This window comes from Pteropus alecto, unplaced genomic scaffold (assembly GCF_000325575.1).
Source record: "Pteropus alecto unplaced genomic scaffold, ASM32557v1 scaffold259, whole genome shotgun sequence".
In the NCBI taxonomy this organism is placed as follows: domain Eukaryota; kingdom Metazoa; phylum Chordata; class Mammalia; order Chiroptera; family Pteropodidae; genus Pteropus; species Pteropus alecto.
This window is the reverse complement of record NW_006442492.1, coordinates 608,391-633,029: the sequence shown is the minus strand read 5'-3', so window position 1 is coordinate 633,029 and position 24,639 is coordinate 608,391. Positions and strand designations below refer to the sequence as shown.

At 45.1% G+C, this 24,639-nt stretch overlaps 1 protein-coding gene and 2 pseudogenes across 1 annotated transcript in view; 2 read left to right on the top strand and 1 right to left on the bottom strand.

The window, feature by feature from the left end:
• Window positions 1-23,323, top strand: part of ACACB (acetyl-CoA carboxylase beta) — an 86,997-nt gene extending 63,674 nt beyond the window's left edge. Inside the window, exons 36-52 of the mRNA XM_025040072.1 lie at window positions 553-708; window positions 4,915-5,037; window positions 5,136-5,405; window positions 6,352-6,449; window positions 7,497-7,617; window positions 9,428-9,538; window positions 10,670-10,813; window positions 11,417-11,537; window positions 12,999-13,095; window positions 14,860-14,956; window positions 15,501-15,636; window positions 17,059-17,236; window positions 18,647-18,759; window positions 19,693-19,847; window positions 20,443-20,613; window positions 20,802-20,938; window positions 21,659-23,323. Of these exons, the coding sequence (XP_024895840.1) occupies window positions 553-708; window positions 4,915-5,037; window positions 5,136-5,405; window positions 6,352-6,449; window positions 7,497-7,617; window positions 9,428-9,538; window positions 10,670-10,813; window positions 11,417-11,537; window positions 12,999-13,095; window positions 14,860-14,956; window positions 15,501-15,636; window positions 17,059-17,236; window positions 18,647-18,759; window positions 19,693-19,847; window positions 20,443-20,613; window positions 20,802-20,938; window positions 21,659-21,785 (2,355 nt within the window). The 3' untranslated portion in view covers window positions 21,786-23,323. The remainder of the gene's footprint in view (window positions 1-552; window positions 709-4,914; window positions 5,038-5,135; window positions 5,406-6,351; window positions 6,450-7,496; window positions 7,618-9,427; window positions 9,539-10,669; window positions 10,814-11,416; window positions 11,538-12,998; window positions 13,096-14,859; window positions 14,957-15,500; window positions 15,637-17,058; window positions 17,237-18,646; window positions 18,760-19,692; window positions 19,848-20,442; window positions 20,614-20,801; window positions 20,939-21,658) is intronic.
• Window positions 8,564-8,683, bottom strand: LOC112471391 (annotated as a pseudogene).
• LOC112471396 lies at window positions 14,538-14,656 on the top strand (annotated as a pseudogene).
• Window positions 23,324-24,639: the final 1,316 nt, after the last annotated feature.

The window sequence follows — 24,639 nt, the reverse complement described above, 5'->3', positions numbered from 1 at the left end:
TTTTAGAACAGACTTTTGTAAAATGAATCAAATATCCAATTGACTGCCAGTTCTATAAATATAACTTTATTTTGAAATAATTACTTTCAAGAAGTTGCAAAATTAGTACAGAGGCAAAAATAGTACAGTGAGTTCCCATGTACCCTTCAACCAACTTCTCCATGATAGCGTCTTACGTAACTGTAGGACCTTGTCAAAATAGGAAATTGACATGGGTACTCAAATGCAGACTTTATTCAAGTTTCACCAGTTTTTATACACTCTTGTTATTTGTGGGGTGTGTGTGTCTGTGTCTATGTATAGTACTATGGTAGTTACATTTTGGGGGCTATGTTTCCACATCTCCCGCTCCTCCTCCTTATTCTAGTTGCCCATAGTGGCAGAGAAGAGATTAGGTCTTCCAGGCACTCACTTTGTTATGTGATCTGATATGTTTTGCACACCCCACTGTGTTTCATTGAGGACTGGGTAGAAATAAATTAAGCAGGAGTGTGGTTCTCTGAGACTTGCCTCCCTCATGCGCTGTTTGTTTGTTTTTTCTTTTTGATTCAGATCATGTTTCACTCCTTTGGCAACAAACAAGGGCCTCAGCACGGAATGCTGATCAATACTCCCTATGTCACCAAGGATCTGCTTCAGGCCAAGCGATTCCAGGCCCAGTCCTTGGGAACCACCTATGTGTACGACTTCCCAGAAATGTTCAGGCAGGCAAGTCCTGAGTCTGAGACGCAGCAACACCCCGGGTCACCTTAGGGACTCCACAAACCACACCTTCCTGCCTTCAGTTGCTCCTCTGAAGACCCCAGCCTAAAGGACTAGGCCTTCATGAAGAAAAAGAAATTACAGTTGACCCTTGAACACCATGGGAGTTGGGGGCACAGACCCCGTTTGCAGCGGAAAAAGCTGCATGTAACTTAACTACCTATAAGCTTAACTACCAATAGCCAACTGTTGACTGGAAGCCTTACTGATAATATAGTTGATTAACACGTATATTCTATGTTATATACATTATATACTGTATTCTTACAATAAAATAAGCTAGAGAAAAGAAAATGTTAAGAAAATCATAAGGAAGAGAAAATACATTTACAGTATTTATTGAAAATTATCTAAGTGGACTTGCACAGTTCAAACCCATGTTGTTCAAGGGTCAACTATAATATTGGGAATGGCTTCATAGTATTTTTTTTCCTAAAATAAACCCAATTTCATCCCAGTGATAAAAGGGATATAATACAGAAACTTCTGAAAATAAAGGAGAGTGGAAAGAAGAAAAAAAGTAACTCAGTTCCACATCCTAAAGACAGATTGCTTAACATTTTGATGTATTTCCTTCTGATCTTTTCACTGCTCATTTAAGTACCTGCTACTTCCTAGGTACCATTCTAAGGGTAGATGGACCATGAGAAAGAGGATAAAATCACTGCCTTTGAGAAATTTTTAGTCTACTTTTAAAAAATAATGTTTTGTCATGGTTTTCTGATTATTAAAGTATCCACTGGAAAATACAGAAAAATAGAAATAAGCAAATAAAATTTCCCCTGTATATACTATGCACCACTGAGGACTGCAGTAACATTTTAGTGTGTTTCCCTCAAGTATTTTTTTTTTTCCCTATGCCTTTAGTATTTTTCTGTAGTAGGGCCTTTCAAGAAGACTGAACACACTGATATCAGTGATATAGATGTATGTTACATCCCTTCCATTGCCTTGTGAATGACATTCGTGAGAATGAGGTCATGGACCTTGGAGTTGGGGTCACAGACCCCGTTTGCAGCGGAAAAAGCTGCATTCGTGAATGACATTCGTGAGAATGAGGTCATGGACCTTTCACTGTAGGCAAGAAAGCATCAGTTCACTTCAAGCATAGGAGACACGTAATAGTAGGAACAGCTATTTAAAGTCACTACGTGTTTTAAAGTCACTCAGGTCTGGGCTTGGATCCTGGATCTGTCCTTTGCTCCCTGTGTGTATCTGGGCAAGTTTCTTTACCTCTCTGGGCTATAGTTCCTTCTCTGTAAAATGAGAATAATAGTAGTATCCACCTCACAAGGTTGCTTTAAGAAATATATATATATAAAGTATTCAATAGATGCTTAATAAATGGAAACTTTTAAGATTAAGGATGTCATTGTTTGTATCTTTTTGCCTTGACCTCAAGGACCATAGGATAAGAAACAGACAAATCAGGCACAAATCCATCCCCTTTCTTTTAAATAAGGAAACAGAACACTATGGCTAACCTATAAATTTGAAAACTTAGATGAAATGGAAAATTTTCAAGAAAAATATCAAACCTGACTGAAGAACAAGTAGAAAATCTAAATAGAGTATAAACATTAAAGAAATTGAAATGATAGTTTAAAAAAATCTATTTAGTAAATTGGGCCCAGATGATTTTATAGCCATTTCTATCAAACCTTCAAATAATAGATAATTCCCTTTGTATACAAATTGTTTAGATAGTATGAAAAAAAATGCTTCTTAGTTTATTTTCTCAGATTATTATTACCTTAACGTTATTCCCAGATAAGAACATTAAGAGAAGGGAAATTAGTTCTCATTTATGAACATTTACACAAAAATTATAAATAAAATATTAGCAAATAAAATCCAGTAATGGTTTTTAAAAAAATATTTAGATCAAGGTTTATCTCCTGACTACTTATACGATTTGATATTACAAAATCTATTTATATAATTTATCATTTTAATAGATTAAGAAAAAACTTAAATTTCTTAGTAGGTATAGAAAAAGTATTTGACAAGATAGCATCTGTTCAAATAAAAACTTTTCATAAACTAGGAACAGAAAGGAATTTATCTTGATAAAAGATATCAACTTACTAAAACCTAATGAAGTATTCTCTTTAAAGACAAGTACAGGACAGAATTAGCCATTATCCTCAATTCTATTCAGTATTTTTTACAAGAGGTCCTGGCCAATGCAATAAGATAAGAAAAATAAAAGATATAAAGACTAAAAAAGGAAAATCAAAATGGTGTTTTTTGTAGATGATATAAATGTTTATATAAGAAATCCAAGAGAATCTATAGAACCAGTTAGACTGCACAGCAAGAATGCTAGATACAAGATCAATATACAAAACTTAATTGCATTCTCATAAACCAGCAATAACTGTAGAATGAAATTAGAAAAAAAAAATGCCACTTATAATAGTATTAAGATCAACTGTAAGGTTTCCTAGGAATAAATCAAATAACATACAAGGCCTTTATGGAAGAAATTTTAAAACTGTATTAAAAATACTTTAAGCCTAAATAAATGCTATGATAAATCATGCATAACTATGGGAAGATTTAAGATTGTAAAGATATTAGTTGGGCCCAAATTAATACATTCAGTATAATTTCAGAGTTTTTTGGTGAAACCTAAAAATTCATAGAGAAAAGCAAAAGCCCATGACAGAGTCAAGAGGACTCATCTTAGCAGATGTTATTACTTATTTAAAGCAGCAGTACTTAATACAATGTCGTATGATTGTAATAGAGCTAGACAAATAGACCAGTGGAACAGACTAGCGCCTAGAATAAACAGAAACCATTCATAAACAGAAACCATTCATAAACAGAAACTTGACAGAATACAGAAGTGGGATCATGAGTCAAAGAAACAAACTACCCTAAAATATACGAGAAAGTTTCTAACTGAAAAGACGAATTTTGATTTCTACATCATTTAGTATACAAAAATAAATTTCAAGAGGGTTAAAGTTACGTGGAGTCAGTTAAAAGCATAAGTTATACAGAAAAAGACCTGTAAAATTCACTTTATTAAAATTTGGAAGTTCTTTATATAAAAGAGAACAGACCAGCCACAGACTGGGAGAATGTTTCAATGCCTGTTATCAGCAAGGGATTAGAATTAGATTTACAGAGCTCTTATAAATCAAAAAAAAAACCAAGCAAAACTATTTTTAAAAAATGGGCAGAAATTATAAATAGGAAATTGACAAAAAAAGAAACTCATCAGGTTAATAAACATATTCAAAGGCTTTTACCATACTAATAATCAGTGAAGTACAGATCAGTACTAAAATACAATTTCACACTCAGCAGATGGGTGAATGTTAACATATTTGACAAAACTAAGTGTTGGCAAGTACGTGGAGCAAAGGAGTTCTTATAAAGTCTTACTGGGACTGTAAAGGGTTTCAGAAATTTGAGAGCAATTTAATAATATCGAGTAAAATCAAAGTTTCACAAACCCTATGGCCCATCAGTTCCACTTTTAGGTATATACCTGGTGAAACTCATTCGTGTTTATAAGAAGAGACTATAAGAATGTTCATTACACCATTTGATAATACTGTAGAATTGGAAGCAACCTAAAATGTTCCTAAAAAGAGTTATGAATACATAAATTGTGATATAGTCATACCATGGAAGATTGAATAGCATGGAAAATGAAGAAACCAGAGCTAAATTTATCGATATGGATACATCTCCCAAACACATCAGGGACTTGAAAAAGCAAGGTGCAGAAGAACATGTCCAGTGTGATAACATTTATTTAAAGTTTAAGTCACTCAAAATAATACTACATATTTTAAAAGTATGCATGCATGATGAAATAAAAACATAAACATGCAAAGGATTGGTAGACACTAAATTCAGGATAATGATGACCTGGGGGGAGGCAGAAGGACGAATGGGATGGGGAGGGGTACACTCGGGGCTTCAACCACATTTTTCTTATTTCCTTAAAAAATCTTAAGCAACTAAGGAAAAATTACGATTTGACAAAACCATGAACTGAATGCTCAGGTATTTATTATTCTGCATGTTTTCTGTGTGCTCTAAACAATTCATGATTTAAAAAGAAAGATTTAGAAAATGTGCCCCTCTACTGACGACTTCAAGTTTTTCTCTTTCTTCCTCTCTCTCCAGGCTCTCTTTAAACTGTGGGGCTCCCCAGACAAGTACCCGCAAGATATCCTGACATACACTGAACTCGTACTGGACCCTCAGGGCCAGCTGGTGGAAATGAACCGACTTCCTGGAGGAAATGAGGTAAGAACTCAGCATAGCCCAGTCCCGGACTGGAATCACCCTTTCAAAAAACTTTACCCGAAGACACAAACCTGTTTTCCTTGTGCATTCGTCACCAGGTGGGCATGGTGGCCTTCAAAATGAGGTTTAAGACCCGAGAGTATCCAGAAGGGCGGGACGTGATCATCATTAGCAATGATATCACCTTCCGCATCGGATCCTTTGGCCTACGAGAGGACCTTCTGTACCTGCGGGCCTCTGAGATGGCCCGGGCAGAGGGTATCCCCAAAATCTACCTCGCAGCCAACAGTGGGGCCCGTATCGGTCTTGCAGAGGAAATCAAACACATGTTCCAGGTGGCTTGGGTGAGCCCAGAAGACCCCCACAAAGTACGTCACGAAGCAGGTGTAGTGGTGTGATTCCACTCAGCTAGCATTGTATTTTCGTTGTGGGAGGTGATAGTATCACAAGGGGAGTGGAAAAAGTCTTATTACTCTTTTTATATATAAAGCACAGGTATCTATCCATCCAGTACATAAACAGGCATGCAGTATGTCGGTATTAAAATTTAATGGGAGGGGATGGTGATTAGGAAAAACTGTCTAAAAAAACTCTTTACGGGGACAATAATGCAAAAAACATTTGTAAACACTGAGCTGACACACACTGAGCATCTCCTAAATGCGGTGGACACTGAGAATGCAAAGATGAAAAATACATAGTTTCTGGCCTCGAAGGGTTCTTAAATATCATCTGGAAGATACAGGGACACCAAGTACACTACAAGGCAAAATGAACGAGAGATAAGCACACATTTTGTGATGTGAAAATGCAGGGGACAGTCATTCTTTACAACTAGAGCATGCATTTCCAAGGGGACGATGATATTGCCTCCCCCAAAGGGGCCAAAATCATTCTTTTCATGTAAAAAGCATACACACACATATACACACACACACATGACACATAAAGAATATATCTATAATAAAAATTAGGTGGGGCTGGCAATGAAGAAAATATCTAAGAAGACTCCTTAGAGGAGCAGTAGTGAAAAGATGCTTGAGAAACAGAATCAGCCCAGAAAAAAAGTGAGGTTGTGTTGTAAGGATGAGTGGGAAAGCACTTAGCACAGAGCAGATCTTCATTTTGTAGCTGTTATTGACATGGCATTAACATCAGATACCTTAGCACGTTATTAATGCATTGACATGTTATCGACACATTGTTAACATGTTACTGACATCTGCCTCTACAGTATTGACATTTTTAAAAAAACAAGACTGCTTGAGTGCAGGGAACTGGAGTCATAGCCTCACCGGAGTATATTTTTTTAAGGGATTTAAATACCTGTACCTGACCCCTCAAGACTACACCAAAATCAGCTCCCTGAACTCCGTCCATTGTAAACACATAGAAGAAGAAGGAGAATCCAGGTAAACGACAGCGGGCAGCTGCTTCATTTTGCCTGTGGTTAATTTCAGCTACTACTGGGGAATCTGTCTCTCTGCCTCCCTGCTTGTGGTGCTGTTTTCAAATGGGTAGTGGTTTTTATACAGTGGGGCTCCTGAGCTTACCTGGGGCATTCTGTAGGGTGAACCCACCTTTGTCATCCCCAAAGGAGTCTTGCCTCTCACAAAAATAGCACATCACACAAGGAGAATTAGATTGGATTCCTTTGATGTCCTCAGAGTTGCAGATTCACTGATGCAGCAGTGATTGGGCAAGCTGGGAAAGTGTAGGTAGGGCAGGGGTCTCCTCTATGAGAATTCCAAGGCCACTGGCTGTCTTTTCTAGGGATCGTTGGGGGTTTTTTGTTTGTTAGTTCGTTTTCTTGTTTGTTTGTTTTTTAGCAAGGTTGATTAAATGGATTTTCCCAGGCTGAGTTTTCTGGAATGTTAGTTGGTGATATGTGGGAGGGAGGAAAAATTTCCATAGTCAGGTAGGTTTAGGAAACACTGAGTTAAATGGGATCTAACAAGCATCCTTACTGCAGGCCTTCTCTGAATCCTTAATGTGCTGAGGCACGTTATGAATCTCTAACAGGTTATGCTGTACAGTGTCTCTCAGGCTTATGTGGGCATGGAATCTTGATTGATTGATTGATTGATCGATCGATCGATTGATTGATCATGAACCAAGTGGCTTCCCAAGTATACTCCCCTCTCTGTAGATGAAATGTTACTCTAGATTACTTTTGGAGAAATGCACAGGGGATGACATTTCATTAAGACAGCCTCTGAACAGGCAGACAACTTTGGTTGGGGGGATGACAATTATTGATGCTGAACTTGCTCTTCTAGAAACTTTAGGGCCAATCGTGAAGGTTCCAGATCTCTGCTTTCATTTCACCTCTGGATGCTTTATCACCTTCCGGTCCCTCACCTTGCTTGTCTCCCCTGCCTCAGATCCTTGGGAAATGCATCAGCCTTGGATTATTCTGGACTAGATCTCGGTCTTTAACTTGTGTTTGGTTCTTGAAGGTATGTCATCACAGATATCATTGGGAAGGATGATGAACTGGGCGTGGAGAACCTGCGGGGTTCAGGCACAATTGCTGGGGAGTCCTCCCTGGCTTATGAAGAGATTATCACCATTAGCTTGGTGAGTTTTCTCTTTATTTTCTTTTATGTCTCAACTATTTCTTATAGAGACTTTGTGGGCCCCATGTGTTCATCATGCAGCTCCAACTATGTCCTCAACCCCTCTGTCTCCCAATTTGGAATATTTTAAAGCAAACCCCCTATCATATCTTTCCACCTGTAAATACCACAGTGTGGATCTTTACGAGATAAGGACTTTCCCCCCACAATTTACAGAACTGCAATACTATTATTACATCCAACAACACCAACAACCAGTTCTTTAATATGACCAGAACCCAGGTTGGGTTCAGTTTTAAGTTATCTCAGAAATGCCTTTTAATAGTTGGTTTGTTTGAATCAGGGTCCAGTCTCCTCTTCTTTAGAAGATATTGAGTATTCAGAAGAACTTTGTCCAATTTTAAGTGGTACTGAATGAGTATCTCCTCTCTGGGCCTTTTCAAAAATATTTTCTCTTTTTCATAGTAGCAGTAGCAGTAATCTTTAATGGTAAACTGTTATTCAGGACCTTATTTTTACATTCAGTGTTGGATCTTCAGTTTCCAGGGTGAAAATGCTAGCCATGAGTGGCTTCCTTAGGCTTGTTTTCCAGATACTATATGTATTTATTTTGTATATATTTCAAAATAAAAAAATATAATATGTATGTAAAAATATATATTTTTTTACATATTTAAAAATATTTTTTTCATTTTGAAATATCTGTATTGTATAAAAAGATATATATGTTTACATAGTCCAAAAGATATATCTCATATATATACATATGTATATATCTCTCTCTCTCATATATATATATATATATACACAGTTGACCCTTGGACAACATGGGTTTAACTGAATCCACTTATATGTGGATTTTTTTTTTCAATAAACACTGTAAATGTGTTCTCTTTTCCTTATGATTTTTTAAATAACATTTTATTTTCTCTAGCCTACTCTATTTTTTTTTTTAACTACCTGGTCTTCCTCTGTGGTCTCCCATCCGAGTACTGACCAGGCCCGACCCTGCTTAGCTTCCGAGATCGGACGAGATCGGACACGTTCAGGGTGGTGTGGCCGTAGACTAGCTTACTCTATTTTAAGAAGAGAGCATATAATATATATATAAAACATGTAAAAATCAACTGTTTATGTTATCAGTAAGGCTTCAGGTCAACAGTAGGCTATTAATAGTTAAGTTTGTCGGAGGTGGGGTGGGGTCAGAAGTTATATGTGGATTTTTGACTGCAGGGGTTGGGGTGTCAGTGCCCCTAACTCCTGTGTTGTTCAAGGGTCAACTGTGTGTGTGTTTGTTTTTTTTATTTCGAAATAGTTTTGGACTCAGCAAAAGTTATAAGATTACTATAAAGAGCTCCCGTGTATCCCTCACCCAGCTTCCCCCATGACAGTGTCTTCCATAACCATAGTACATTGTCAAAACTAGGACATTGATGTTGGCACAATACTCTTAGTGCAGAGCTTACTCGCATTTCACCAATTTCACACACACTCCTAGCCATCCTTTTGGGTGTGTAAGAGGCTGCGATGGCTCGTGAATGACCCAGCCCAGAAGAACCAGAACATTCCATGTCTGCTTGATTCACCACTCTTCTTGGTTAACCATGTTCTTTATCGCCAGGAAGCAAACATTAGGCGGGAGCCTGAAGGGCAGGCTTCGCCTCTGTTGTGTGGCCCCAAGTCAAGTTGCCAGTGGCAATGTCGTAGCTTCCATCTGCGTCCAGTGGGTTCCTGGGCAATCCCCCTGTCCTTGCTGTGCCGGGGCGGGGCATGCCACCCTTGGGAATTCAGAAGGGATCCTGTCTCCACAGGTGACCTGCCGAGCCCTTGGGATCGGGGCCTACTTGGTGAGGCTGGGCCAGCGAGTGATCCAAGTGGAAAACTCCCACATCATCTTGACAGGAGCCAGTGCTCTCAACAAGGTGACGGGGAAGAGGCCTGGGGTCCTTGTAACATTCCCACTGTTCCCTGAGGGGATTTTTCTCAGTAGAAAGCCAGTTTCATTCCTACTGACATAAGGGCTGTGTTTCCAATTCGCAATTTTCTGGGCCTCTTATGAATCTCTCCCCCCAAAAGTATTAGGCTCTTCTGGTGGAACGCTATATTTAAATGTTTTTAATTTTTATATTTTAAAACATTATTAAATGAAAAGAAAATATTAAGATAGCATTACAGATTGCATGAAATTGGAAAATTACCAAAAAAAGTAATTGTGGTCCTACTATAATTTTGGTGTATTTCCCTCTCATCATCATCTGTCAATGGCCCCGACATTTTTGGCACCAGGGACCGGTGCTCCTATGAGAATCTAATGCCCGATGATCTGAGATGGGGCTGAGGCAGCGATGTTAGCTCTGGGGAGTGGCTGCAAATACAGGTGAAGCTTCACTGGCTCGCCTGTTGCTCACCTCCTGCTGGGTGGCTAGGTTCCTAACAGGCCACGGAGTGAAGCTTCACTGGCTCGCCTGTTGCTCACCTCCTACTGGGTGGCTAGATTCCTAACAGGCCACAGACCGGTACTGGTCCGTGGCCTGGGGATTGAGGACCCCTGCTTTACATGACTGATAGTAAATATGTAGTTTGGTATTCTACTTTTTTCATTTTATGAAACATTTTCCACATTGCTATAAGGCCTCTATAATAATATAATGTTGGCTAAAATCCCACTGAGGGTCTCAAAGTCCAGCCCCTGAACTGGCAGCATCAGCATCCCCTGGGAACTCGTTAGAAATGCAGATTCTCAGGCCCCGCCCCAGACCTGCTGGCTCAGAAACACTAGGTAGAGTTTTGCTTTTGAGATGACCAAAGTAATCAGCTGGATCACTGATTCTCTAAATTGGGCTGCATGTTGGAATTTTCTGGAAGTTAAAAAACCTACCAAAGATTCTCGTATATCATGAGTCTGGGTGCAGCATGGGCATCCAGATTTTTGAAAGCTCCCAGGTGATTCTAACATGCAACCAGGGTTGAAGACCACTAAGGGAGATGACTTCCAGACAGATGCAAGGGCACCCAGCCAGACAGCACTTACTAACCATGCCGTGTCAAAGCAGGTCCTAGGCAGAGATGTTTACACATCCAACAACCAGCTGGGTGGCGTGCAGATCATGTATTACAATGGCATCTCCCACGTCACTGTGCCGGACGACTTCGAGGGCGTTTATACCATCCTGGAGTGGCTGTCCTATATGCCAAAGGTGCAGTATCCTCACCCCTGCCCCCTGCAGCTTAGAGCTGGGAAGATTCTTACCAGGTTCACTTGCGGGGTGGTGTGGGAACGTGGGGAGCAAGGAGCGCTGCCGATGTAGCCAGGTGAAGTTTTCTTTACTCCTCCCTTGCCTCTCTGACACCAGCCCCGTACAAGCTATTTTTCGCTTAAAAAAAAAATTAACATAGGGATGCTATCCGTTGGTCCTTTAGGAAGGGATGGCATCGCCTCTTGTCAAAAGAGGTAGCATTGGACAATAGAGAATCCTCAAGTTTTGTGGTTGGCTGGATTTGATTTCTGGCTTTCTCCTCAGTAGCAGTGTGACTTTGGGACAGTCTCTTAATCTTTCTGAGTCTCAGTTTCTTCATCTGTGAAATGGGATTAACAGTATCCCCTACCCCAAGGTGTTATCCTGATGATTAAGTGCAGTGATATTTGGAGCCCAGCACTTGGTAGGTCCTCGCCAAATGCTGCTCAGAATTGCGGTGATTTAGGTAGTTAGGGTTGGGCTTCTGCTGCACAGCCGGGCTTAATCCCAGGCATTGTTGACAAGCAAGGGAGACTGAGTTGGAGACCTGGCTTTCTTTCCTAGGATAATCACAGTCCGGTCCCTATCATCACACCCACTGACCCCATTGACAGAGAAATCGAATTCCTGCCATCCAGAGCTTCCTACGACCCCCGGTGGATGCTTGCAGGAAGGCCTCACCCAAGTAAGTCCTCAAGCGTTTGCCTGAAACCGGGGCCTCAGGTTCCTTTTCTGGGCCTGGGGTGACGTAGAAGCATTGATGTTTGGTCAGGTATCCCAGGGGTGCACCTGAGGTGAAATGCAGAGAGAGCAGAGGAGTTGAGCTTTTACTCTGTGCTTTTCCTGAGCTATTGACCAAGTGATTGAAACGGCCTCTGGTTTTTGGAGCTGATGGATAGAGGTAAAGTGCAGTGGAGAATGTGCCTTCCTTCCCCAAACTGCCCTGTGGTTACATAAGTGAAAAATCCAGGGCTGACACATCAGTTTCAAAGATTGCTCCTCTCTCTCCTTCCCTCCCTCCCTCCCTCCCTCTTTCTCTATTTGGTTGAGGCTTCTCAGGGGTGCTCTCTGTGAGTTTCCCCAGGACAGGCAAGTTAGCATCTTTTCCACACACATGTATGTGGACACATGCACACACGTGTTAACACACGTACTTGCACACACACATTCTCTCTCCAGAAGGGGTAGGTTTATTCCCTGGAGGTATATGATTACATTCCGAGCAACCAAAACAGAACAGGAAAGCTGAGCTACCCCGTTACCATCATCCCGAGTCTAGAATTTCACATGCTGTGCCACCTTTAGAAATCAGTCTGCTCGTCCCGATGCATGGTGCAGGAGAGGTGCCCGTTGGGAGTGTGCCGGACTCTGCCGGGAAAAGTCCCTTGGCTTGCTCCCTCCTCTCATTTCTTTTGGCCTTTCACACTTGTGAGAATGGAAGAAGCTGGCTTGATTAAAAAATGTCTGACTTCTTACTGGCAGTTTCACCATCTCGTCAGGCGAGTCCTCAGGCTGACATTGAAGTTGGGCACCTTTGTTCCAGGTGCCCAGCCTCAGACACCTGCAACCTGAGACTCCCCCCTGCTGCCTGGCTGCTCTTGTACAAACTGCGGTCAGGTACACCACGGTGTGGGTTTAAGTCACATTTCTTCTCTAGGGGTAGCTGCAGCTGACATGATTACATCTTCTCTCTCTCTCTCCCCTTCTCCCTCCATCTCTGCCCCCCTCTGGAAAATTGAAGATTTTCTTCCCTGTTAAACGGAACGTTAAATGGTTATTAACTTGCAGCCAGCAGCAGGTCACGGATGAGTTTTTCAGGACAGGCGGTCCATTCCTGAATCCCCACCCTCTGAAAGGGTCCGTCACTCTGTGATTAGGATCTCCATGTTTTTGGCATTGACGGGAATTGATGTGGTTGGATATTCTATATGAACTGAATTCCTGACTTGGTGTATTTTTTGCAGCCCCGGGTTTTTTTGTTTGTTGGTTGGTTGGTTTGGCAGGGGATTGGGATCTTCCTGGTTTTCCAGGAAAAAAAGGTATCTGGGCTGTCAGGCGAAGACCTTTCTATCCTTAGCACCAAGTGGACTCTGGGGGCCTTCATCCACCCTGCCCCTCAGCCCGGGCTTCTGCCTTCTGCCTACAGCTCTAAAGGGATCCTGGCAGAGTGGATTTTTCGACCACGGCAGTTTCAGAGAAATCCTGGCACCCTGGGCCCAGACTGTGGTGACGGGACGAGCAAGGTAACCTTGAGGGCGGGTCAGGTTGCACACACCCAGCCTCACTGGACACTCGGACACTTTCTTCCTGGCCCCAGGATTTTCTGAAGGAAAGACTGACTTGGAGGATGGTTTTCTGGATGATGAACTTCTTCATGCAGTCTAAATTTGTCTGTGGCCTTAGAAGGCGTCTCAGCCAACTTCTTGCTGGGGGCTGGGACCCTTGTTCCCACTGTCTGCCCCTGGGACAGGGCTCTCTAGCCACGGGGGACTTGGGCCCCTTTGAGAATCAGAAGGCAGCCCTGGGTGCTCTCATCAGAAAACTACATAGACACTCAAGACTGTGAATTTCATTTCTGGAGGGCCACGGGCAGGAACCCTGTTGTATACCGTAGATGGTGGAAGGCTTAACTGCTTAAGTGCCTTCCCCAGCAGTGCAGCCACCATCTTTCGGTGCACCTCTGGTGGCCCAAACTTTCCTCCTTTTATGGAGCCCAAAGGGGCATCCTCATAATGTATCACTCAGATTCCTGGCACCAAGTAGTTGCTACAAGTCTAGGCTCTGGAGTCAGACTCAAGGTCAAGCCCTTGCTCTGTCACTTGCCTTCTCTGAGCCTTCACATCCTCATCTATAAAACGGGGATGATGAGTCTACCCCCATAGGATTGTGGTGATAATTAGGAGTAATACATGTTAATCACTTAAAATACCATACATGTTCCATAAGTGGTAGTGGCTGCTATTACTATCATGATTATTATTACTTTATTACTATCTACCTCCATCTACCTCCCGGGCAATAAACATTATAACACTAAGCCTATAGTATTGGCACTAGTTACTTCTCCATAAGGATTTCATTAAAAAAAAAATTTTTTTTTAATCTGACATTAAATCTGCTCCTTCCACATGGAAGCCCTTCCTTCATTTGAAGACTGCTCTCCCCCGCACCTGCCTCGTAGGGTTGTTGGATGAGTAAATGAGAGTAATCCAGTGATGCACGCGGCATGGCAGTGGCCAGCCGCCATCGGTGACAGTTACAGATGTCATGGTATCGCCTGAGCTGAAGCTCCTTCAGGCTCAGCATCACTCATTCCTTTCCAGATGCAACTTGGTGTCTAGACCTGCGCCTTCCAATAGAGTAGCTGCCGGCCACATGTGACAATCCAAATTTAAATGAATTAAAATGAAAGATGTTGACATCAATTCCTCAGTTGTACTCATCATATTTCAAGTGCTCTGTAGCCACGTGAAGCTTGTGACTTTTGCACTGGACAGAGCAGATAGAGAACATGGTCATCATCACAGAAAGTTATAATGAACAGTGCTGCTTCAGACCCTGCACTGGCCTGACCCATGATGGCTGTGGCCCCAATAAGGGGACCAACAGGACCTTTCCAGCCTGCCAACTCGTGTAGCTTATTGCTTTGGGCTCCTGCTTTGCCTTCTAATAAAATACCCTGCCGGTCTACGGCTATGCCACCCTGTACATGCCGGATCTTATTTGATCTCAGAAGCTAAGCAGGGTCGGGTCTGGTTAGTACTTGGATGGAAGACCACCTAGGAATACCAGATGCTGTAGGCTTAAAAAATGATAATAATAATATAAAATAAAATACCCTGACAGAATGACAACAGTGCAGGCCTCTGCGTGCCCTCATCCCAGTCGTTAGTGCCTACTCCCAGAATACCCATAGAATGTCAGCGGGGCCTGGGTGGACCCATCTGCTTTTAAATCCACCTGGAGGTGCTGCCCGGCACCTGGCTCACCTGTGCTCTACCTTGCAGGCTTGGGGGGATCCCTGTTGGAGTAATTTCTGTGGAGACACGGACGGTGGAGGTGGCGGTGCCCGCGGACCCTGCCAACCTGGATTCTGAGGCCAAGGTGAGGGGGCTGGGGAGCTGGGGCTGCTATTTCAACTGGCTCAGCGACAGGAGTGGATCCTGGTGGTTGCATATCTGCCTTTCCAGCTCAGAGGAGTCAGCCCAGAATCAGGACTCGGTGCCATTTCTCTGGCACACTCTCTGCAGGCTGCAGTGTTTCATACCATCTTCCTTCTTCTGCAGAGGATGACAGAAGGTCCCTAAGAATCCCTCCTGCCTCTTGCTTCCAAAAATCCCTGCTGGTTTTTCTAGGTTGGGCCACACCGTATCCTGGAAGGAGCTCAGAAGCCAAAGGATGGGTCCTAGGACCCGACTCAGCTTGGCCTTGACTAGTTTGGTGCCCCTCTGAGTCTATAAATGGGGCAACAGGACCCTTCTGCGCTGCAGTCTGAGGGCCCAGTGGGATCCTTAGACACCAGCTTTGGGCCTTCCCTGTGAGCCCTGGCTCTGGTGTGATGCCAATGCCAGTCAGGTTGCCCGCCTATCCCACGTCCTGAGGTCACCCTTGCATACAGAAGTCTCATCCAGCTGGCTCTATGTTCCAGATAATCCAGCAGGCAGGCCAGGTGTGGTTCCCGGACTCAGCCTACAAAACGGCCCAGGTCATCAAGGATTTCAACCGGGAGAAGTTGCCCCTGATGATCTTCGCTAACTGGAGAGGTTTCTCTGGTGGTATGAAAGGTAAGGCGGCCTCCGCCGTGGGTGCTCTAAAGCCACGAGGTCAGCATCCAGGACAGCCCCGTCCGGGTGGTGTTGCTGTTTTTCTGTGTGTGGTCCCACGGTCATCTTAGCCATCACCCAACTCAACCCTGAGGACAGAAGCAGTTCAGATAATGTCAGCCCATTTTACAGATGAACTGAGGGTTCCCAGTGTAACTTGTTGGAGGTCATACCCTGAGTGACAGGGCAGGGAGGGGCGGCCTCAGAACCTGCTGAATGCCCTAGGCGACCGGTCGCCTTCCTGCTTAGGGTAAAATGAGGAGAAGGTGCGTGTGCCCTGCCTTCCTCTGGGGGCTGCTGTGAGCCTCAGTGACCTGACAGTTGTGTGAGTGCTTTTTAAGCCCTCAAGCATGTTTTGAGATCCAGTGGCTCTCAGTGGAATGTTGAGGAAAGAGCTGGCCTGAGAGGTGGGCGGACTAGCTGTGATTCCTTGCTAGCTAGCTGGGTGACCTCTCTGAGCTCAGTTTCAGAATAAGGCCAACTTCACAGGGCCAAAGAAAGGATTTGATGAGCCAGTTAGCTCTTGGTGTGATTATGCTTGATTTTATTATTACATTATTATTACAATGTCAGCTGTTTGGCACTTAGTAGAAAATAAGGGCCTGCTCTCTGTGGACAGGAGGGAGGGGACTCCGTGATTCTGTGCTAGAAACAGTGGGACAGGACAGTGGGCAGGTCAGAGATGGAAGGAATCTTCGAGATTGGTTACTCTCTATGCCTCCCTTTACAGATGGGGACACTAAGGCCCAGGAAGGGAGAGTAACTTGTCTGTTATGGCGCGAATGATTCTAAGACCCACGGAGCCAATTGAGATTAATTATGAGCCTTTATTAGCCGGCTGGCGACTGACTCTCTACCACGCAGGGCTAGAGGAGATCAGCCCCGGGGTTTGAGGAGTGAGGCAGTTATAAAACCTAGAACAAGCAAGCAGATTACAGAAGCAGAAGTTGGCCATTAGCACAATACATCACCTAGTACCACACCCTGGTTAACAAGTAAGTGGGTTACAGAAGCAGACATTGGCCATCTTCATATTTTATACAATACACCTCCTAAACCACACCCAAGCAAGTAGGACAACTTCTGGTATCTAAAGATATTTCTTCCCTGTAGCTGACTTAGCTAGTTGGTTCACTTGAAAATTTTTCACTCTTTAACAGTCCAAAGTCACATAGACCCTTAGCTGCCTCTTGGTAAAACAGATGGTAAAGCCATCAGTGCCAGGGCTGGCTCCTGAATCTCAGCCCAGTGTTCTTCCTATGGTGGTGCTATGAAGCCTCCCCACTGAACATGCTCTCCCAGGACAGCAAAGACTGCGGGCTTTGCGTGTGGACAGTATTGGGGCCTGAAGTCGCCTCACCAGACGGTTGCTTTGCTTTTCAGACATGTACGACCAGGTGCTGAAGTTTGGAGCCTACATCGTGGATGGCCTCAGGCAATACAAACAGCCAATCCTCATCTACATCCCACCCTATGCTGAGCTCAGAGGAGGCTCCTGGGCGGTCCTAGACTCCACCATCAACCCCCTGTGCATAGAAATGTATGCGGACAAAGAAAGCAGGTGGGTGTGTTGCCCTCAACTCAGCTTAGCCTTTTCTTATTCTCACTGCCATTCCTCAGGCCCCATCACCTTTGAGCCCCTGGTTGTGGGTCACGGGGATGTTCTGAGTTTCTGAAGGACAGGGAGCTTCCAGTTTTACCAATCTGAAACTCGCATCCAATGTCCAATTGGATTTTCTCAGTAGAGCTAGTGGCTGAAAAATGGAGGTGGTAGAAGAATTGTCTTTTACTTTCATAACTTATACTCACTTGCTTCCCAAGGAAGTTTGCAATCAAATAAGGGAAGACCAAAAGCAGCTGAGCTTCCTGGCAGCCAAGATGAAAAGGGAAATGTGACCAGTCATCTAGTTCACATTACACTCTTGAGTCTTTCCCAAAACTATGAGTTTCTATAGGGGCTGTATTTTATCTGGTTTATATAACCCAAGACCTAGCATAGTGCCTGACTCCTAGAGGGTGGTTGGGAAATACTGGCCAAACAAATGACTGGATGAATACTCCCTTGAGAGGATATCTATTCTTTGGGGAGAGAAACCTTCTTGGTACTTTTTTTTGTAGGTGGAATTCATTCCAGAAACTTCTACAGAAAGGATAACAATAATACTTGCAAAATAGTGTTTGAGCACTTTCAAAGTGAAGACTCCGTGCTGTGTAGGATATAAAGGCCTCAAGAGTAATTCTCTCCAAAATATAGACACTCTATTCCTATGTCTACTTCTTTATTCAGTCATTAATTCAGTGAAAATTTATTGAGTACCTACTGTATACCAGGCATTATGTTAGGCAAATGAGCCAAGCCTGCCCTGTCTTCAGTGCACCTAGGCTCTCGTGGGGGTTGCTGAAGTCAGCACTTCAGGAAGACTCAGGACATGAGCAGCCTCGAATGGGGTCATAATTAACTTTTTATTCTGGCCACCAGGAAGCTCAGAGCTATATAAAGTATTCCTCAGTTTTTCCAAGCTATCAGAAGACAGTGGGGACAGCGGGGTGTGTGAGGGGGTTGGAAACGGGACCATGTTGGACTCCTCATTGTGCCTTTGTGAGCATTAAGGAGAGCAGAAACAGCACCCTGGTGCTAGGCGAGCAGAAGTCCAGACGGTCAGAAAGGGCTGTGGCTGCAGAGCAGGAGGCTGTGCTGTTCTGGAGGCGGTCACACACCCTTGAAGCTCCAGGGGCCTTCTCGAGTTTTGAAAACTTTATTTTAAAAAGTGGTTCAGTCCCTCATTGTGTGGATATAGAAACAGATGACCAGAGAGGGGAAATGACCTGCCCAAGGTCATACAGTCCGTGAACTAGCCGAGAACTGACACCAATTTCCTTGTTCTCTACCACCACCCCCGTGTCTTCTGGCTGTCTGTCACTTCCTGGTGGACTCCTCATATACCCCCCACCCCGCCTCTTCTTTTTTCAGGGGGAGTGTTCTGGAGCCAGAGGGAACAGTGGAGATTAAGTTCCGAAAGAAAGACCTGTTAAAGGCCATGAGAAGGATCGACCCGACTTACAAGAAGCTTGTGGAACAGCTAGGTGAGAGGGTCCAAAATGCATCACCCCTCAGATCGAGAGGCCCAGACCGCTCCACTGTTTGAGGTTTCTAGTATTTAAATTTAAAGTAAAGATATACCAAAATGCAGCTACAAAAATCGAGATATTTTAAATGCGCACACATGGCAAATCAACCCCTTTAACATTAAAAGACATACACAATGCCTTAGTAAGTTTTTTTCTCATCACACATAAAATATAACCATTGCAGTATTTTGGGCCAATGAAGAAACATCAGAATTGCGGTAGCAAATTGTCTCTTTAGAATTTCTAATTAGACATGAAGTATTTTAACCATTTTGTTTGAGTGATAGCTTTGTTTCACTTGTAGCCTTAGATCTATTTCTCTTTAAAAGTACATATTAGGTGGCAGTGTCTTTATAACTGTGCTGTTTGCAAGATTTATTACTCTGTGTATGTGTGTATAATTTCTTTGATTTGGCATCATAGTGATGCTGACATTATAGAATGAGTTGAGAAATGTTCCCTCCTATTTCCTGAGTTTGTACTAACATGATATCTTTAAATCTTTGAATTCATCTTCTTTACATACAGGACTAACTGGGTTATCTGTTTCCTCTTGGGTGAGCTTTGGTAGTTTCTATTTCAAGGAATTTGCCTATTTCATCAAAGTTGTTAAATTGTCATAGAATTGCTTATAATTGCTTATAATATTCCTTTATTATATTTTATAATGGGTATTAGAAATAGTAACTGATGGTATCCTACAAGCAAGCACAGTGGGTCTGATAAAAGGGGGCAGATTTAAAGTTGCATGTTGAATGCCGTCTCACGTGCATGTATTTCTGAGACTGCACGAGCAGCTTGGTTTGGGAGTGCTATCGGAGTTAATGTTCAGAGTTCTCTTGGGGCAAGGCCTGTTCTGCAAACTCGGGATTGTGCCTTTGCTCACAGGAATGTCCGAGCTCTCCGACAAGGACCGCAAGGACCTGGAGAGCCAGCTGAAGGCCCGGGAGGACCTGCTACTTCCCATATACCACCAGGTGGCGGTACAGTTCGCCGACCTCCACGATACGCCTGGCAGGATGCTGGAGAAAGGCGTCATCTCTGTAAGAGCCGGCAGCTTCGTGGCTGCGTGCGAATGGCCCATACTAAGGTCACCCGGTTTCCAACAAATGGAAGAGATTTGGGTTCAAACGCTGCATATTAGAATCGCCTGGGGTGCTTTAAAATATCCCAGTGCCCAAGTGGCTCTCCAGACCAATGAAATCAGAATATCTAAGATGGGAGCCAGGCATCAGTATATATTTTTTCAAATCCCCAAGAGATTCTAGTAGGCTGCAAGATTTGGGAACCATCAGTCTGACCTGTGTGCGTCTGTCTCTAACCGCTGGACCAGATTGCCATTGTTTCTGCCTTGCATTAGCACCCTCCCCAGAGGACATTTTATAGTCATCTACTATCCTTGTGTCTCATGCTCCTTCTCAGCCAGCCTGAGCCCTCCGTTTCTCTGGTAAGCCAGTCAAGAGTCCTGGAGAAGTACTGGCTCTGCCACTTCCCTAGAAAGTACCTTTACCTCCCAACGCTGGGAATGATCACAGAGCTGCACCCGGCACAGGGCACAGCCCCAGGCAGCCTACTGCCTCTCCATCCCCCCACCCCCTGCCCCCTTTCCGGAGACTCAGGCCTGGGGCTTGTCCGCAGGACATTCTGGAATGGAAGACTTCAAGATCCTTCCTGTACTGGCGCCTGCGCCGCCTCCTGCTGGAGGATCAGGTCAAGCAGGAGATCCTGCAGATCAGCAGCGAGCTGAGCCATGTGCACATCCAGTCCATGCTGCGCCGCTGGTTCATGGAGACAGAGGGGGCCGTCAAGGTGGGCCTGGGCCGGAGATAGGGCAGGAGAGTGGGTGGGTGTCATGGGGGCCCGAGGGTGGGCCTGCCTAGTAGCAGGGTTCCTCTCTGAGTCAAGGTGGGCCTGGGCCGGAGATAGGGCAGGAGAGCGGGTGGGTGTCATGCCTAGTAGCAGGGTTCCTCTCTGAAGTGCCTCTGCCTCCTCCCTAGGCCTACCTGTGGGACAACAATCAGATGGTGGTGCAGTGGCTGGAGCAGCACTGGCAGGTGGAGGATGGCCTGCACTCCACCATCCGAGAAAACATCAAGTACCTGAAGCGAGACTCTGCCCTTAAGACCATCCGAGGGTGAGTGGCCGCCCCACCCTGTCCCTCGGACCTAGCAGCAAGTGCCCAACCCAAGATTCACCTCCAGCTGCCTGACCTCAGAGCGGCCACTCAAATCCACTGCACTGCAGGGTCTCAGGCCTCTGGCTGGGGTCTACAGCCCAGTGTTGGGCCCGGCCCCCCAGAAAGAGGCCAAAACTTCCCCATATCCACTGACCCAGCACAGAACCTTGGGGATGCTATGTGGAGGGTTTGCAGTGATTTCAATTCATGATCCTTGTTGGAATATGTAGGGTGGTTTGTCCGAGGTCACAGCTAGAACATGTTTGCTTAGAGAACCCATATTCTGAACTCATAGGCCTTAGGCTGCTGGCTCCATTTCGTATCAGCCTTTCTGGAGGATTTGCTCCTCCTTCTCCCATGGGGTCCCCTGGGAAGAAGGCAGTAGATCATGTGGGACTCCTTTGAGGCATGAAGCTGAAGTTTAGGGGAAATGTCATGTTTTAGGTCACATAGCTAGTGACCAATAGGGTCCATTGTTGTTCCTCGGGTCATATTCTCTCCTGCCCCATGGAACTGTCATCCCCATGGCGACCACAGCAGGAAGAGATTCAGGAGTTGCAGGTTGTTGCCCACCCAGGACCGTGACCTGGCCCTGCACAGGGATTCTTGGGGCCATCTTAAGGCCCACTGAACTATGTGGGAGCAGTGACCCCAACCTTTCTCTCCCATCTCCTGCAGCCTGGTCCAGGAAAACCCTGAGGTAGCCCTGGACTGCATGATGCACATGAGCCAGCACATCAGCCCGGCCGAGCGGGCCCAAGTCGCTCACCTCCTGTCCACCATGGACAGTCCGGCCTCCACCTGACCCCTGCTCACCCGGCCACTTGCAGGACCATGGGCAAGACAAACCACACTGATCTGCTGACCGCAAACCCTCACCAAGACCTTGAGGGTTTACTTTTTAAAAAAAAATTCCTGGACATTTCTGCAGGGCTACTGGCTCCCAACTCATTCCTGTCTCAATAAACAGCTCAGGAATAAACAGCCCCCTTCCAAGCAGAAAGAGCCTTTTCTCCATCATCAGGAAGTTTGTTTCGTCTCTTAAGACATTTTTGCTGCATCGCTGAATTGAATTGAGCCCAAACACCCGTTTCCTTTTCCTTCCCAGTGCCTGGCCTGGCATGCAGGACCCAGGTGTCTTTTTCAACCCGTTTTATATCAGATCATGGAATCATTTATTTTTTTACTCTGAGACCAGCTCTTGCGGTAAGCATCTTCTGTTTCAGCAGAATAAAGAGGCCAAGGAAAGACATATAGAGACAAGACGAGGAAAAGAAACCTGTTTTTGTAATGATAATATCTGGAGGCTATCAAGTCACCCAGGAAAGAATATGAATGATTTTTTTATAAGGGTAATAAAATGGTATTTTATCCTCCAGATGGCCCCTAGTGAATCACTAGGAATATCCCATTGGCAGGCCATGCTTAGCGCTCGTCAGCGAAGATTCTCTTTTCGAGAGAGGGAAAGCAAAATGACAAAATTATTTGGCCTTAAGTTCCAGCGCATTGGGAGATCTCTTCCGCGAGACTCATAGCCCTCTGCCTGCCCTTTCCCCTCTGAGGACAATAAGGACTAGCCTCTCCCCCACTATAGGATTGGGCACCCTCCTGGCCTCTTGAGAGAGAAAAAAGGAGGGCAAGCCCTCCCCAAACCCACAGCCTAGCCTACTGACGAGCTTCACTGCTGTGACTGCCACTACCCCTTGGAGGTCGCCTTCAAGTCGCCGTCACTCCCTCACCTGTCGCCTTGATGTCCATGGCCGGATCCGGCTTCGAGGGCAGAGCCATTGGTTTCTAAGGACTGGCCCACAAGTACCACACCAGTTTGCTCAGGGAGGCCTTTTCGACACTGCCACCAGCACCCAGCCCTAAAGGCTGCACAGCATCAGGGCCTGCCATCCTCCCGGCCCTGCCCATCAGTCCCTGGGTGCCAGTGATAGGAGGAGCTGGCCACCCGCCACTGTGTTGATGGGCAGTTGTCTGAGGACACCCAACGTTACGCCCGGCCAATTTGGAGGTCAGTGATGAGGCCGACAAGGTTGCCTAGGGAAGCCCCCACAAGCTGGATGCTTGAGGAAATAGTCTGGCCGTCAGCCACTGACAGCCCTGGCAAGTGAAGGTGGTGTGGGGCTGCGAGGGGTGGGAGAAAGAATGAATTATCTGTTGTCCCATCCTGAGGCCAGTGGAGGGAAATCCATGCTGCTTTGGGGACAGTGTTTTCTGGGTGTGGAAGCCCCCCTTGGTTCTAGAGGGAAAGACCAGTCGATGACTAGCTGCTACCCAGGAACGGTGGGCAGAAAAACCTACCAGGAGATGTGTGGAATAAATTATTTTTTAAAGGAATCACTTTGGCTTTGACTTATTCTCTAGACCAGAAAGGGCAGGCCGTCTCCCTGGGCGAGTCCCTTGCAGCTCACCATCCTGCCACAGCTCAGATCTGCAGTGAGCCCCCAGCTCAGGAGGACTTAGCTCGGATGGGAGTTCATATCCCAAAGGCCATAGGTGGAGTATTTAGTCTTTTCGGCTTGATCGCAAACATGGACACAAGTGACTGGCTGTGCGGTCTGAGTTCAGACCCTTGACAATCAGCTGAAAGTACCTTCTCTGTTACAGTGGACTTTGCTCCCTTAGGGGACTTAGCATGGCCAGTCTCCAAGGAGAAGACAAGGGATCGGACTACCGAGTGTGGACAGAGGCCTTGGTCAGCAACTCAGGTCCAAACTGAATGCTCAGGGTGATGGCTACTGGCTATTGCCCTGGCCTCATCCCACGTAATCCTCACAAGCCTCTGAGCTATACTCTATCCTCATTTTTATAGACAGGAAAACCCCAGCTTAGAGATGAACAGACTTGTCCAAGGTCACATAGCTGGCAAGAGGTGGGGCCAAGCACCCGAGTTAACCCAGATCTAATCTGGCTATGCCTTGCCATATATCCTGACCCTTTGTGAGGGTTATTCTGAAATGTGGGAACGCCACCCAAACCAGGCTCCACTCCTCCCTCCCTCCTTCCCTGGCTAATTCAGCCAACATCGTCATCCAGGTCCCTCATCAAGAATCTCACACTTCTTGTGCCAGTCCTCATGTCAGGGGTGGGGTGAGCAGCTGCCCTGCCTCCTTTCCCTAAAGTCCCCCTCCCTGGATCGGCAGATTCCAGAGCTCCCTAAGCCACCCAGATGAACCCCATGGCCTTGCACATCCGACTTGTCCACATCATGAATGTGAGCTGCTCCCTAACTTGGCACTCCGCTCCCCACCCCCCAACTCCCCACCGCCCAACACTGCTAGAGCCTTCCCATCTTCTGTCTTTTCCTTTGTTCTTCTCCACTTAATTACCTTCCTCAGCTCCAAAAGTCACTTAGCCTTTTCGTCCAAGGTCAGCTTTTCCTGACACTGAAAAATTTCCAAACACAAAAAAGTTGAATTATTTACTGGAAGCTGACATCCAGGGTCCCCGGCAAGTAGAAATTGCAAATGGTTAACCATAAGGGGACCTCGAGGTTGGTCAAGACTAGACAAAATCGTGTAAAAGTCCACAAGTCCCCCCAGGTTTGTTGTATTTTAATGTTCTGTGTCTTTAGAGACAGATCCACCTTTCAGAGTCACTGCGAGAGAAATGCAATAGAGAAGGAAACTAGGATCACCAAAGCAGACCACAGA